The sequence below is a fragment of the Panthera tigris genome, chromosome F3 (genome assembly GCF_018350195.1).
Source record: "Panthera tigris isolate Pti1 chromosome F3, P.tigris_Pti1_mat1.1, whole genome shotgun sequence".
NCBI lineage: Eukaryota > Metazoa > Chordata > Mammalia > Carnivora > Felidae > Panthera > Panthera tigris.
In genome coordinates, this window is record NC_056678.1 from 42,877,506 (window position 1) to 42,893,084 (window position 15,579).

The 15,579-nt window shown below is 57.1% G+C and overlaps 1 protein-coding gene across 18 annotated transcripts in view; it reads right to left on the reverse strand.

Annotated features, from left to right (window-relative positions):
* The window catches only part of PLEKHA6 (pleckstrin homology domain containing A6), a 111,343-nt gene that overhangs the window by 11,763 nt on the left and 84,001 nt on the right, over positions 1–15,579 (reverse strand). For 9 of the 18 annotated variants that reach the window (XR_006213762.1, XR_006213761.1, XM_042975521.1 and 6 more), the window contains 12 exons: positions 14,762–15,313; positions 12,544–13,066; positions 11,968–12,054; positions 10,775–10,828; positions 7,181–7,261; positions 6,228–6,296; positions 4,933–5,013; positions 4,482–4,631; positions 3,549–3,644; positions 1,981–2,092; positions 1,220–1,359; positions 106–255 (listed from right to left, as the gene is read on the reverse strand). Coding sequence is in view for 16 of the 18 variants with exons in the window: in XM_042975521.1 (XP_042831455.1) it covers positions 106–255; positions 1,220–1,359; positions 1,981–2,092; positions 3,549–3,644; positions 4,482–4,631; positions 4,933–5,013; positions 6,228–6,296; positions 7,181–7,261; positions 10,775–10,828; positions 11,968–12,054; positions 12,544–13,066; positions 14,762–15,313 (2,095 nt within the window). In the remaining 2 variants the exon portion in view is untranslated. The remainder of the gene's footprint in view (positions 1–105; positions 256–1,219; positions 1,360–1,980; positions 2,093–3,548; positions 3,645–4,481; positions 4,632–4,932; positions 5,014–6,227; positions 6,297–7,180; positions 7,262–10,774; positions 10,829–11,967; positions 12,055–12,543; positions 13,067–14,761; positions 15,314–15,579) is intronic. The other 9 variants (XM_042975524.1, XM_042975522.1, XM_042975528.1 and 6 more) reach the window with 7 other exon arrangements.

The following is a 15,579-nucleotide window of genomic DNA, read 5'->3' on the forward strand; positions in this document are numbered from 1 at the left end:
TACTGGAATGGGGGAAATGACTCCGTGTCCTGCCTCGCCCCCTCGCCTGGCCGTTCGCCCCGCTCCCTCCGCCCCTGCCCTCCAGGACCCAAGGGTGCTGGGTACCTGACCCCTGGCTGGCTCGCCACGGCGGTGCCAGGAAGGGGAACTGGGGTACGGCCAGAAGCGGCTCTCGCTAGGGAGTGGAGGCACGTTTGGAGGAGACTCCAGGGGGACGTAGGCTTTGGGAAGGGGGGGCCGCGGCGGGCCGGGCTCCTGAGGCAGAGAGAAGCCAGAGCATTAGGAGGAAGGAGAGCAGCCACTGTGAGAGCAGGAGAAAAGAGCGTTAGCAGGCAGACAGACAACATCGTGGAGACCTGCGGCCCCCATCGTGGACATCCGGGGCCCTGGACCACCGGACTCCCACCCACCGCCCGGATGGAGCTCCAGCTCCGGAGTGAACTCTCAGCCTGGCCTCAGGGCCCTCTTCAGCAGAGCCCCCGCCTGTGACTGCTGCCCCCACTGTTCCCCCATTTTTCTCCAAAGCTCCCTGCTCACTGTCTCATCATCGCACTGGGCACATTCGTGCCCCTGTGTCTTTGCTTCTGCCGCCCCTCCTGTCTGTGATGCCTTTCCCTTGTTCCTCTGACTGTCCCAATGCCTAGTGGCCCAAAGTTCCACCGTCTCTTGGGAATATCAGAGCGTTTATGGTCAATACTGAGACACACACTGCCACGCTCCAGAGGCTGGCTGTTTCCTATAAATTGGTCTGGGTCGGCACCAGACGCTGGGCTCCCCAAGTGGAGGGCTGTGGGCACACACGGGCACATGTCTGAGAGGGCCTCACACCGTCCCTGGCCCCTGGGAGAGCCCCTGTAAACTCTTGCTGACTGGCTAGGAAACTGCTCCCCATGCTGACTCTCCACCCTCTCGTGTGCTGGAAAGCTCCGGATTTAAATCCCCACTAAGTGGTATCTTTGTTAACCATCCTGCTGTTTGGGAAGAGACTTCCCGGGAGGAAGCTAAAGATGGCAAGTGCAGATGAGAGCAAGGAAAGGAGAAATCTGGAAGGAGGTCCGCCAAACTGGGCGCAAGATGACGACTGCCTCGGACCGAAAGCCAAAGCTCCAGGACTGGCGGCCTCTGGGGCAGGGAGGGGCACAGAATCCGGGTCTTTCAGGCAGATGAGGACCTGCTCCCCCCTCCCCCACCTACCTTCTACTCCATTTTCTCAGCTTACCTCACTGGATCCGGGCTTGGTGGGGGACCCCTGTGAGCCGGACACCAGTGAAAAGGGGCTCAGGGGGCTGGTGAGACTGGCAGAGCTGAGAGGGCTGGCGGGGCTATTGGAGCTGTAGGTGGCCGTGGGGCCAAGGCCTCCTGGGGGCAGAGGAGAGGAGAGGTGAGGGATGATAGGGTAGGGGTGTGGCCAGCCATGTGGATGGGCTCCACAGGTGGAGGAGGCAGGGGAGGACCCAGGGATGTGGGAGGAAGGTTCCAGGGCCACCTGGGCCTGCTGAAGGGACTTATTATGGGGGCTAGGGTGCAGGCTGGCCGTGGAGAACTGTGCAGGGACAGGGGACGATGACGGACGGAAAGGACACTGTTGCCTCCGAGATGTCAAAGAAAGCCAGCCCAAAGTCCAGCCCAAAGGGCTTCAGGAAGACATTAAGGTAGTGGCTTCAGATCGCCAACGGGCCCATGGGCTTAGGGGTGGGGAGAGGCATAGGTGCTCTTTGACCTTTTCTGGGGAGGAATCTAGACCATCAGGGGCAACAGTGTCTCTGAGGGGTCTGGTGCATTCTGGGAGGAGAGGAGGGAGTAAGGGAGTCGTACCTACCCTCCCGGGGGAAGATTCTGGAGGCCTGAGAGGGCCCTGACTAGCTCTGAGCTCAGCATAAGGGCCTGGAGAGGTGGGAGCTGACAGATGTGGGAGGGACGCCAGAGACACCAGAGCATTTCTGGCGAGCGTTTCAGGAGGCTGGTGGAGAAGGCACCCACCTCTGTGCTTGGCCGTGTCCGTGCCCCGGGACGGGTTGTTTTTCCTCAGCCCCTCCATCACGTCCTGGATCCTCCAGATTTCCTTCTGGATTTGCCGGTTGAGTACCTCATTCTGAAACAGCAGAAGAGCAGGTCAAGGGAGGTGGCCGTGAGGAGCGTCCCAGCCTCCTCCCTGCATCCCTTTGGGCCGGCGGTAGACAAGAGCCCCGTGCGCACGCGCACGCTGACGGGCACACAGCCCTCCAGCACGTTCCTCTTTCTCACGGGAAGACTGTGCCCCCCCTCGGCTTCTGCCAAATGGAATGCGGGAATTGCCAGAGGAGAGGGCCCTGCTATCACAGTCAAGAGCCCCGTTAGCCCCGTTAGGTCAACATGACTCAGCTTCCCCCAGGGAGGTCAGGGTGGTCTTGGAGCAAGTGTCCCCCTAGGTGGCCACTATGGGAGCCAGTTATCAACGGCAAGAGTTCCCCACTTACTAAGATTCTTTGTATCCAAACAGCCCTTTCGTAACACTCACGCCCAATGCATGCCTACACACTCATGGATTCTATTCGGTTAGAGTTTACACTCTTTGAAAACTGACAGCTGCCACTTATTTAGCGCCCGACCCTCCTCCGTGCCGCGTACCAGGCTCCGCGCTAAGTGCTTTGCATACACTAACTCATCTCGGCTGCACCAGAAGTCTGCGAGGCAAAAGTGACAGGTGTCCCGACTTTGGGGATGAAGGGATGTGCGCCCAAGGCCGTCCGTTAGCAAGCAGTGCGACCACCATCTGAGTCTGGGTCTCTTTGTCTCCAGAGCTGGTGCTCAGAGTGCTTTCCTACCTCCTAAAATGTTCGTGTTGAAAGTGAGGCTTGCCCACAGGACACGGTGGCATTCAGGTGACCTGGACCAAGAGGGCCTTCACCGCACCCTCCCTAACCAGCTGCAAGTGAGGGTGGTGGTAAGTTTTGTTGCCAGGAGGAAAATAGGGGAAACTGGGGCATTAACCGCATCAGAGAGATAGGGCTTGCACAGCTTGGGTAGATACGATTGATCGAGGGAAAGGATAAGAATTCCCCAAGGTGGATGAGTCCAGCCTCCTGCCTCCAAGCAGAGCGTTCCTAACCCCTCCTGGGAAGGAAAGCCTCTTTCCTATCTTAAAGTTCCTGGGTGGCTTCTCCCGTACTGCCCACTCCTTCTGAGGTCACGAGGGATAGCTACACGTATACCCATATCTATATCCCCGTAGAGACCTATACGCTTGTCTAGACCGAAGCCCGTGTCCGTATTTATGTGTTAAATCCTTTCAGTCATAAAATACCTTCCGTCTAACCCAGCTCTCTTGTGTTTCAGCTTTACTCCTTCCTAATGATTTGATGGAACTAAAGAAGAATCCACATTATCTTCGTCCTGAAAGCGTCTGTTTTAAGCGGACTTGAATCCTGTCCTTTGTCTCAGGACCAACTCCCTGTCTCAAGTCTCTGAGATCTCTAAAGCAAGAAAGGAAGCCACTTTGGTCTCTTGTGGCCCTAAGGAGAAGGGAAGGCATGCCAACCGCCCCTCCCCTGCCCAGGGGCCTTCTTCACCTGGACGTCCAAATTGAGCTGCTCCCAGAGGTCGTCGTGCAGGGCAGAGACCTCGGATTCAAGGTTCTCATACTCTATGGTGCTGTTCGTCAGGGCCTGCAAGGGCGGGTGGGTTTACTGAGAAAGCGGCCATTGCCGAAGCCTTCCTCCCATCCCGCCGCGGGGCCCGGGGCCAAGGTACCTGGGGTCTGGCAGGGCGAGGGAGGAGGGCACAGAGGGACAGGCGGAGAGGGCCCAGGGCTGAGACATTCTGATGACAGCCAAACACTGGCCTTACAAGAGGCGCAGTGGCCCATCGTACTGCAGGCGGACACAGGGAAACCAGAATCCTCTCCAGACGTGGGGGTAGGCCACAAGGGGATCGTACGATGCCCGCACCCTACTGTTCTTCCCACACTGGGTGATACAAAGTGGGAGGGCAGAAAGAGAAAACCCAGAGGTGTTTGCTTGCTGGGGGTTAGAGACCTTTCTCCCTTCTGGGCCACGTTTTCCTGGGCCTTTGGCCGCCGCAGCCCAGAGCCATTATCCAGGCAGTGCGTACCGGCCGCAGGGTCGGCCCCGTGCCCACGGGAGATGAGGGAGGTGGCACTGCCGCCCGTGTCCTGGATCTCCAGGGGAGAGGACAGAGGTAGGCAGCAAAGCTGTGAGAACAGCCGAGGAAACGAGTAGCCCTCGACTTCACCCTGTCCTGATCGAATCCCGGTGCAGGTGCGGTGTGTGAAAAATAAGCCAGTTTCCTCGGCAGAGACTACGGATCGAAGAGGCCGGCATACGCACGGCCGCGTGCAGGGCGGTACTAAGGTCTCGCGTTTGTGCCCCTTCTGGCCAAGAGCCCCCTGCTGCTCCCGCCCGTAGAGGAGAGCCGGGAGCTAGAGGGCACAGCCTGGGGGGGGCGGCTCTCCTGTCGGGGTGCCCACGGGGGCGGGGGGGTACCGTGGTCGCCTGTGACAGCTCCACCCGAATGTTGATGAGCTGGTTCTGCAGGGACTCTTTTTTGCGCAGCAGTTTCTCCGGGTAGGCGGGCTGGTTTCCAAACATCTCCAGTTCCTGGTGGGTCCCCATCAAGGCACTTTCCAGGCTCTCCTGAAGAAGGGCAGGGGACCGGCTGTGAACAGCCCTGATAACTCCTCTCTGGGTCTTTAAGAGGCCTGAGCCCCAACGGTTCAGCCCAGCAACTTGGTGGCGGTTGTCCTCCCTGGCTGGGGCCCCCGGAAGAGCTTCAGCAGTTCCAGGGGAGGGCGGTACAGAGGTTTACGACAGAGCTGTGTCAGCTTAGGGCGGAGATGGCAACCCACACCTCTCGGAGCCAGCCTCCCCCCGCCCCCCCAACCCCACCCCGCCGTCCCCACATGCCCCCAGCCCAAGACCACCCCTTGGCTCTCACCTTCTCAGCTCGGAGCTGCTGCACTAGCCGGTCCTGCTCCCTCACCACCTTGTTCTGTTCACACAGTTTGCCCAGCAGCTTCTGGGGGGCCCGAGGGGGTCGAGGGAAGGGAGGGAGAGAGAAGGGGGTGAAGGATATGGTTTGATGGGGACCTGGGAATTTGGTTGGAAGGGACTGGCCTCTGGATACCTCCTCCTTTCCCTTGCTGAGGAACCCTAGGCCTTCTTCACCTTGACCTTGGAGGCTCCTGGGAATAGGAAGACGGTCTTCACCTTGGGAGACTCCCCAAGGACCTACCGGGAAGGGAGATGTGCTTATTCTCTGAGGAAGGGAGTCAGCTTGAGAGAGGAGTTAAATGTTAAGCCCCTGCATTCCCCTCCTCCTGGGGGTTCCGGTTCCCGAAGGGTTGAGGAGACAACGTGGCCTGGGCCTCCCAGGCCTTCCCGGCGGGCATGGATTGGAGGAGCAGGCAGTCTTGGGAAAACCAGTGAACTGGCTCCCCAGTCTCACGGGACCCTGTTCTCCCCTCCTTCCAGGGTCTCCGGATGGCTGAGGCTGGGATTTCCTTCTGAGATCTGGTCCTCGCCTGGATGGAAACTCTCCTAGGCCTACTGGGCGGACCCGCTACCCAGGCAAGGCCAGTGGTGATGGGGAGGAGGCAGGTTAGGCCAAACTTCTCTTCTGGGAAGACTTACGCTTTCCCCACATCCACACCTTTATTCACGCCATTCCTCAAACACTTCTCTGGCTCTTTTCTACCGAGCCACATCTTGTCTTCTGGGCCTTTGAACTTCAAGGCCCGGCTCACATGCCACCTGCTTGGTCCCTGGCCTCCCTGCCCTGCCCTCCTGTGGAACCCATTACCGAGCCCATTTAGTACGACACTACCCTGAAGCTCCCTGAGGCCAGGGCCAGGTTCCTCCCTCCAGTCACCGAGGCCCTCCTGCCAGGCTGGGCCCAGAGCAGCCTGGCTGATGTCCCTCCTAACCAAGTCTGAGTTCCTTGTAATAAGCAGCCCCCGCCGCTGTAGACGAGAGGGCCTAGGGCTCAGTGGAGAAACGCACACAGCTGGCATGGGAGGAAGGGGTAATTGGTACGAACGAGAAAAGAAAGGGGATGAGGAAGGGGCAGGCAGAATGCTGTCTTGGTGGCGACAGAGGACATGAGTCAAAGGTATGAAGAGCCGGCAGAAGGACAGAGATGGACGGAGGAAGAGCCCCAGCGGAGGAGAGCGAAGATGAGGGCGACAGCGGGAGGGACCGGAGAGGACAGGGGAGCAGGAGAGCTGCTCTTACATCTGTATCCTGCTCGTTTAACTTGTAGGTGTGGAGGCCGTCCCGGAACACTTCTGGGTACGGAGGGACCTGCAGGAACACGAGGCCGGTTACAGCAGCGGGGGACGGGCAGGGCGTGTGGGGACGGGAACGCGGACAACCCTCGCTCCGTTCTTGTCCGAGACTGTGGTCCGTCCCCTCTCGCCGCCTCCATTCCGGGAATCTGAGCTGGTTCTTTGCCCCCGGCTGGGAAGCCTGGGATGGCCCCCGTGTAGGTTTTCCCCAATTCTTGAGGCTGATTCTGCCCAGCTCCTACTCTCCCCTCTCCCCTGAGCTCAAGATCTACTGTCGGGAGGGACTCTGGGGGTGCGTAGATCCCAGATGGCTTGGGCAACGACCATGACAACAACAGTTAACCCTTAGCTGTTTTGGAGGGTGAGGCATGAGGAAATGGAATGAGCGTCGGAAACACTTGAGAATTATCATCTTAGCAGATTGAACACCAGCCACAGGGCTTGTGTCTAACCCAGAAGTACACCTGGGTCCGGCAAACGCTGCCCACCCCTGGTGAAGCATCTGGAAATCACCGGACATTCTACACAACCTTGGCACTGGATGGTTCCATATGACACCCCTCATGCCCTTACCCCCAAAGACGTCTGTTAAGAAGATAACAAACACGAGATAGAAGTCCTGGGCATTAAAAAGCAGATTCGTGATCCCTGGCGTGATACGGGATGGTGGTGCTGGCTATTTTGATGGTTTGAGAAACGGGCCTTGGGTCCACCCATGAACATGAAGAACAAGAGAGACACGGTGGGATGAAAGGAGAGGGGCCAGGCGGGGCCTGGAGATGAGGCCTGGTGGATGGAGGGTTGGGCAGAGCAAGCCCCAACCCAGATGGCTTGACCCGACCATGCACAAGCAGCTGAAATGGTGTTGACAGGGACCATGCTGCCAGGCGGAGGCCTTACTTGCATGAAGAGTTGGGCCCTGGGGGAGGAGTTTTCCACCATGCGGTTCACCATACTGATGAGAGTCTCGCTCTCACTCATCTGGAGAGAGGAAGGAATGGACGATTCAAACTCCGGCCCACATAGAGCTATCTCCCCATCACCCGCCTGGGCTTGTTTTCCCAGAAACAGGACAGGACAGCTTCTCACGGGGTCTCCAGCTCCCTCTCTGTTTGGCCTTAGCCATCGCTGGCCCCTTGTGAACTGTCCCAGGACCAGCCCTGAAGGTGCCCTGAGGAAAGGCCACAGAAGGGAGCTGGAGGGCTGCTGTGCCTTCGCTCACGGCCCTGCAGAGACCGCCCCCCGCCCCCCAGCCAGTGACACTCCCCCAGGGTGCCTGAGACGTGTGGGTCTCATCCACACTGGCCAAGGTCAACTCCCTGCCCCAACTCTCTTTCCTCACGTTGCTTCAGTCAAAGACCACACCGGCAGTTGGAAAAACCCATCTCCCCAAATTTGAACTAAATGAAACAGCTGAGAAAGAAAACTGGGGCTGCTCTTTGGATGGGCCTTCACACAGAGGTGGGCACAGCTCTCTCTCCCCGACCCCTGCCCACCTCTTGGCTCTAGAGTAGAAAGGATTGCTAAACACGGTTTCCAGAGCTGGGCTGGTAACATCCATGACGATCTTGGATGACACTAGGGAGCAAATAAGGAGGCCAAAACAAGCAAGCCATGTTAAAGGGACACCAGATGCTGGAACACTGCTCTCCCAACAGGTTATCTTTACGTTTCAAGGGCCATTAGGAACACGGAGGGGGAAAGACTACTTGCCAAATGAAAAAGAAAGAGAGAGAGAGAGACAAGGAAGGGCAGGAGAGAGGAAGGACAGGGAGGGAGGACAAGCCGACCAAATCAACTAGAAATGCTGTCATTTCCCCCACTGGTTCCAGCGTGGCAACATCAAAACGTGAACATATTCGGGAGCGTCCTTGGCTATGTCCCTTTAACTCAACTGACCTACAGGCGAAGGCAGCAGAAAACAGAGGGAAGTTCTGTGGGAAAAGCCTTCTGGGGAGAGGAAGTGAATGAGGGAAGGGACAGAGCCACGTTAGGGCAGAGCTTCTGGGGTCACGATGCAGGAGGCTCTCACGTTTTCGGCCCTTAGCTGCCCAATCTGTGTCACGCCCACACGTATTTTTATCTTATCCACTTAGGTGGTGACCCAGGGGCAGCCTTGCTTCTGTGTGCTGTGGGCAGGGCGAGGGGTACCCACTCACTCCCCTTTGCAGGGTCCACAGCATTTTCAAAGGCTTTCCTAGGATCTGATCCCTCTACCTCTTTTAGCCCTTTGGAATTTTTTTCCATGGCACAAAGTGTCATTGAAAAGGCTTTGAAAAGAGCGGTAGTAAGAGGTTTGTCAAATAGTTAACGGTCAACAGGACATCAGCCACATCTTTCCGTAAGGATCTGAACTCAAGTCAATCCCTATCTTCCTGGAGCCCTGTGTGTATGAGATTGTGTTTGTTGTGTATGGGGTGTGCGTGTGTGGAGTATGTGTGATTGTATATGGTGTGTGTATATGTGTGTTTGCATGCTGCTGTGTGCCATGACTGTGTCCTGTGTGTGTGTGTGTGTGTGTGTGTGTGTGTGTGTAGGGCAAAGCAGACCTGGTAATGCACCAGGCTTGGAGAGGGCAAAGGCGGCCCAGGCTTCTCCTGGACACCCACTGATTTCATTCCTTCCCCTACCAGTGGATCTCAAGCAATAAAGGAGGGAAGCCAGAATGTTCTCGCCCTGGCCTCTGCTCCCACTCACGCTGCGGCTTTGGGGATCTTTTAGCCCCCGCAGGCTTTGACTGTAGGATTCCTTCCTCTTCTGTGTGTCCCTTCAGTCTGTCCAAAATGTTAGATTTTGTGAGAAAGCACCCACCCCAGTGCCTTATACACCATAAAGGTGCTCGAGTAATATTTTAAATTGAGTTTTAGAAGAAAACGAATAAAATCATTATAGCAGCAGTGACCACTTCTCGCCAATGCCTGACAAAGCGTTGCCATGTACCCTCTTACTTGATTCTCCAGGAACTCTGTACGGCAGAAAAGGCGGATTCTACAACAGCCATTTTATGATTGAGAAAACCAAGGCCCAGGGAGACAAAGTGACATTTCCAAGAAAAAAGAAAAACAAAAAACAGAACAAAACAAAACAAAAAAACCACAACCCTCGTAAAATGGCAGAACTGGGACTAAATGTCTGATTCCACATTTTGGACTCTTAGCATATACAACTTCCTTTTAGGAATATTATTCTTTTAAAAAAATTATTCTTTATCTAGAGGAGGTCCTCTGAAGGGTTATTTCTCAAGCATCCCCCCCACCTAAGGGCCCAGCCCTGTCATGAGGGCCAGAAGCCCCAGCAGGGGCCCAGCTGTGGCACTGAAGTCCTGTGCAGCCAGGCACTGTGGATGGGCCACAGAAAGGAAAGTCTGCCCAGGAGCCCTGAGGGCACTCAGCCCTGCCCCTCACTACCCAGGGCACTGCAGACCCCGCTTCCTATGGAGAAACGCCAGCACTTGTCAGCGCTGCTCTGGGCTGGCATCCGGAGACCCATCCCCACGTGGACTGGACCACTCATGGTGTGGACACCACGTGCTGTTTCTGGAAGTAAAATGCAACGCCCGTGAGGGCTGGGAGCTGTCGCTGCTGATCAAAACGTGGATATCAATTCTTCCTAGTGCCCAGCGCCTTCTAAGAGGATGATCTCCCCGAGGCATCGAGGCCTGTGTGTCTAGAACGACCAACAGTTATGGCGGTAGCCTCTGATGTCAAGGGTATGGTTCTCTCTGGAACTGTAAGAGCGTAAAATAATCCTGATGAGGATTGACTCCTGCTTGTTCACATGTTAGTCATTTCCTCTGCTACAACTTGGGTCAAAATCTCAGAGCCACATTCCAAGCTCTGCCGTTTGTTGGCTGTGTGTCCCCTGGCATGTTACTTAACCTCTCTGTGCTTTCGTCTTATCGGCTCTAAAATGGGCATAACAACAGTACCCACCTTGCGGGGGTTGTTATGAAGATTAAATGCGTTAGGATCTATAAAGACACCATCCTAGGGCAAGTCTGTAGTCCTTGGTTTACAAACTATGTTTGTTTAACAACATAGTTTAACAACAGCCTGTGAACCATGATAGATCATTTCCCGGATTCAGGCTGCACTAAATCCCTAGCATTTTAGCCAGCCCCCTCCACCCCCCCACCTCCCTGCCTGGCGCTCACCCCCAGTTCAAGGTCTCTGCTGCTCTCTCCAGCAGAAATGCAAATTCCCGCTTACCCCCCAGGGACAGTTCCATCTGGCCTGAACAAATAGGAGGTGGCATTAATTATTCATGTGGTCATTTCTTATTCTCCTTTTCCCCAGGAAACTCCCAGCTGCCCTAAAGGGCTTTGAGGCGAAGGGGGGCGGGGCGTGAAGGCGCAAACCAAAATATAAGCCACTTTGTTGTGTCCGGGGGGTGCCAACAAAGGTTGTCAAATGGAGGGAAGATGAGAAGGTGGGGAGGAGCAGGGAGACACGACAGGAGGGCAGGGGAATGGGAGGGGGCACCAGCTCTGCCTACCTGCTGATCCAAATACTCTAGGTTTCTTTGCAACTGAAGGTCTAAAAGTTCATCCTACCCGGAGCCCGAGGCCCAACAGCAACACAAACAAACAGGAACAGGACAACAGAAAACAATAAAAAGGAAGCAAAGCAGTTAAGAGTTAGCTGGGGGGGCGGGGGTGGGGGGGCGGGGGGGGGCGAGTGGGGGCAAGGTCAAAGAGAGGCCTCTGTCTATCCTTGAGGAGCTCTGGGGAAGGGAAGGAAAGAGGCTGGGGGCAGGCACCGAGGTTGCCTCCTGGACGCCTCAACCAGAGGAGGGACTCACTCTGGCCCCAGCTCGAGGGCCCCAGTTCCAGGGCTCCCGTCCGCCGGGCCCTCCCCTGGGAGAGGGAAGCACCATTGAAGCAATGCAGTTGGCCCTCCCTACCAGCTCCTGGGTTTTCTGGAAGAATCCATGGTTTCTGGGTGGGTGCACGTGCTGTGTGTCAGGGCTAGGGCTTAGACAGAGAAGGATCAGGGAGAAGGAAGGAAGGGGCACCCCTCCACGCCTGCGCAGGCTCCTCCACCCTGGCCTCCTGGGGCTGTGTCAGGACAGGGGTCAGCAACAGGACTTCGGGGACAAGGACTCTGCCTGTTGGTTCCTGTGACCCTCCTCAGCATCCCCGGTGGGGCGTCTCCATCCAGTTCTCCGGGTGGAGACCGGTGGAGACCAAAATTCTCCGGAGAACAGATTCCAGGGAGAGACCAGTGGAAAGCAGGGAGGAAAGGAAAAGACACACCATGGAAAATCTTTTCTTCCTTAATCCCACCACTTGTGTCGTTTCCCAGAAGCCGCACTCCAGGCCAAGGACAGACTTGGAGAAGACGTCTGCTAATGGCCACTCGGACCTAACTTTTCTTCCCAGGCCGTGACGCAAGCCCCTGACCATGCTGGACGGGAGGCTGTTCTGGAGTCGAGACGATCAGGACATCACGCGCCTCCAGATCTAGTCAGTCCCTGCTCCTCTACCTTATGTCACAGAGCTGGGGGTAACTGGCATCAAGCTCTGCGTTGGGGTTAGAGTCCCGGCCGGGAGGGAGGAGGTATCCAGAGGTTGCTGAGAACCAGGAGGGCCAGGTACCGGGCACAGAGCACCCCTGTGGCTGCCCTAGTTGGGCCCCCGCTCTGGGAGGAGAGGTCGTGCGGGCAGCGGGCGGGAGGAGAGGACGTACCATCTTATCGTGGGCCGTGGGGGATGGTGGGTAGTTGTAGGGGAACAGTCCTGCAGGGACTGGCCGCCTGTCTCCCAGGTAATCATACTGGAAGAGAAAGGGGATTGGAGAGGTGAGGGGGTCCGGCTGGGACACGGACTTCCCCACCAACTAACGTTCAAGGTTAGGGATGTTTGTATCCTGTCCCAGAGCAGACTCCAAATTCAAATGGATTTGCAGCATTTATCCACTGCGATAGCCTTGCAGTGACCCGTCCAGTCCTCAAAAGACAGAACCCTCTCTGCCCTCCGACAAGGAATTAGGGTTCCCGGCACAACCTGGGGAAGGGCACCAGTGTTCCTGCGCCGGGGTCAGAGCACATCCCCCAAAGCAGCTCTCCCACAGGCAGAACTGCAGGGCCAGTGGCGTCCTGGGCATCATCGTGGCTCCTGCCAACATACGGTGTGTGTCCCCATGGGGCACAGTGACCCCAAGAGTCCCAGATGCCTGCACACCTGCACATCTTCTCCGCAGATGGTAGTAGGCTCGTGGGGGACCTCAGGGGATGAGGAAGGAGGGGGCGCGCTGCTGGCTCACCTTGGGGGAGCTGACGGATCGCCTCATCACATAGGCAGCGGGGTCGGCATAGATGTCCTCGCTGCGAGGTGGCAGGCGCTCAAAACGGGCACTGGGTGAGCGGACGGGGGAGTAAATGCGGGCGCGGCTGTAGGAGCCCTGGCTGGGCGAGCGGGGCACGGAGTGGGAGCGGGGCTGCAGGGACAGGCGGCGCAGGGAGCCGGATGTGGCATCCAGCTCATCATAATAGACCGGCTGCCGGGAGGGGGAGGGGCCGGGGAGCCAGATGGTGCCATCCTGCCGCCCGTAGCCCGGAGGATCCTTCCACTCCCGAAGCTGGAAGGCAGGGCCGCCTCCATTGCGGAAGGAGTGACGCTTGTCCTCCAAGGCCCAGGGTGGGCTGATCCGATCATAGGCTGGCATTGAGCAGATGCTGTCGGGCCGCACCCCTGGTGGGTAGTACTGGTAATCATCAGGGTACTGGGAGGAGTAGGGGCCATAATACTCAGGGACCCTGCGGGACACGGGGTAGAACCTAGAGGGACTGAGAGAGAGGACACTGTAAGGAAGCCAGAACGAGCACAACCCCACCCACCCATCTGTGCCCCAGCCCCGCCTCTGTGTCCTCCAGCCTAGAGCAGACCGTGAACAGGTGAATGGTGCCCCAGGCTGACCCTGGGAGCACACAGAGGTAGCCGCTGCCTGGGCACTGAGGCTTGCTTCCAGAGGTGCAGGGAAACTCCCTCAAAGCTTCCTTCCTCTCGGGCTGAGGTCACGATCTCACGGTTCGTGAGTCTGATCCCTGCATCAGGCTCTGCTGTGACAGCAGGGAGCCTGCTTGGGCTTCTCTCTCTCCCTCTCTCGCTGTCGCGCGCTCTCTCTCTCGCTCTCTCTCAATAAATTAATTAAAAAAAAAAAAACAACTGTATCTCAAAAAAAAAAAAAAAAAAACAACAAAAAAACAAAAAAGCAGCTTCCTCCTTCAACCAACAACCCGAGGCTAGAAATTTCACATTCAGAGCTTCCTGGGAAGAAACTTTAAGCCTTGTTAGTTCTATCCCAGCTTGAAGCACAATGTATCAGATCCTCTCAGAGCAGCAAACAGCTGAAGGAAAGGGAACATACCAGGCACCTGGTGCAGGGAGGAGGGGAAACACCCAACACAGGGGGGACAAAAGGGCGCCTCCCCAGATTTTATGTTCTTGTCAAGGGCGGGACGGGTAGGTTCCTGGGATGCATCCCAAGTGAGGCGCTCACCCCTGGGGCAGGCCAGATGTCCCGAGCAGCAGAGTGCCACCAGAGGTGAGTAGCCTTCCTGAAGGTGTCACCTGGGGTCCCTGGAGTCGCCCACACCCAAGGGAGGGAGCAGCAGCCCCACTTGTCCCGAGATGAACGAGATGAACGCTATCAGGCTAATAAATGTCTTCCAGTATTTGAAAGCCAGTCACTGGACAAAGGAGGAAATTGGTCTAGAGGGCAGGACTAGGATCAGTGAGTGGCAACATTTCATTTCGTTTCTTTTCTTTAAAAAAAATTTTTTTTAATGTTTATTATTGAGAGACAGAGCGAGACAGAGCATGAGCATGGGAGAGGCAGAGAGAGGAGGAGACACAGAATCTGAAGCAGGCTCCAGGCTCTGAGCTGTCAGCACAGAGCCTGACGCGGGGCTCGAACCCACCAACTTCGAGATCATGACCTGAGCCGAAGTCGGACGCCCAACTGACAGAGCCACCCAGGCGCCCCTCTTTTCTTTTTTTACAACTGCAATAAATAAAGACTTTCAAACAATTAGAGCCGTTCAAAAATGGGGTGAGTGGGCTTGGCAGTCAGTGAGGCTCACGGTGGTGGAAACGCTGGAACAGGGGCTGTTGTAAGAGGGTGGGAAGCACAGACGGGTATCTGACAGGAGCAAGGCCGAGGCCCCTCCTATGACTGCCTGCGCGTGTCCTGGGCACCCAGCATCCTTGTGGAGAGGTGCCGGGGACTCCGACCCTGTCTCTGAAGCAATCAGAGAGGGCAGGAATCGGGCAGGGGTCACACTCCACAGACGGTGCCACGGGGGACAGGAAAGGATCTGGACAAGCCTGAGACCCTGGGTTTTGGAGTCTTCTTGGTTTCCCAACTCAGCCTGGCTTCCCGAAGGCTTCCAGCAAGGGAAGCTGCAAGTGTTACTACCCCAGCCCCCGCCCCTGGCCATCGCAGCACCCCAGCTCCACGCCTACGCCCCATCAGGACTCACCTCCGGAGATCTTCAGGGGGCGCCACCCCCCGGCGCAGGTTCACCCACTGTTGCAGCTGGTTCATGGAGCTCTTGCGCTGGGCAATCTTGTCGGGGTTGGCACGTGGGGGGAAGTTCCGCTGGTGCCCCCCACTCTCTGAGTCCGGAGGCGGGAAAGCTGTGCTCCCCGGCCGGCTCGGGGAGCTATACTGCCAGCCATTGGGCTGGGCGGGCCGGTCTCCTCCCCCTGGGACCCTTGGGCCCTCGGGGTAAGGGCTGCCCGGCTCCGAGGATGGTTCCGGTCCGGCTTGGATGCCATTGGCTTTCACCAGAGGCTCGCTCTTGACTTCAGGCCTCTCGGGCTTCCGCTCTGCCTTCTCGCAGCCCCGGCCGTCACCCTCCCCTCGAGTCTTGGCCTCTGGCTCGGGCTTGGGGAGGCTGTTGTGGGACGGCTGGTGGTGGTGTTTGCTAGGAGGGATGTTCTCTGAGTCTGGCTTCTCATGGCTGCAGGATGCCAAGGGAGATGTTGTAAGTGACTCCAGCCCAGCAGCGAGCTGGGCAGGGGGTGGTAGACTGGGAAGGAAAAAGGAGTGGAGAAGGGTGGGCGGGAAGGTAGCAATGGAAACGGGATTCAATGAATGACAATTCTGTTTCCCAAATGCCCATTTTGCTTTCTTGCTCTAGCCCGGGCAGTTACTCGAAAACACAGTGCACTCTTGCCCATGCGTGGTGTGCTCATTTCCCCCTCTAGGTCCTCTCCACGGCCCACTCTCTGCTCCCTTCTGCTGACCTGCATTGCATCCAGCCTTCGGAAGCTATGGCCAAGACTAACCCGCCCC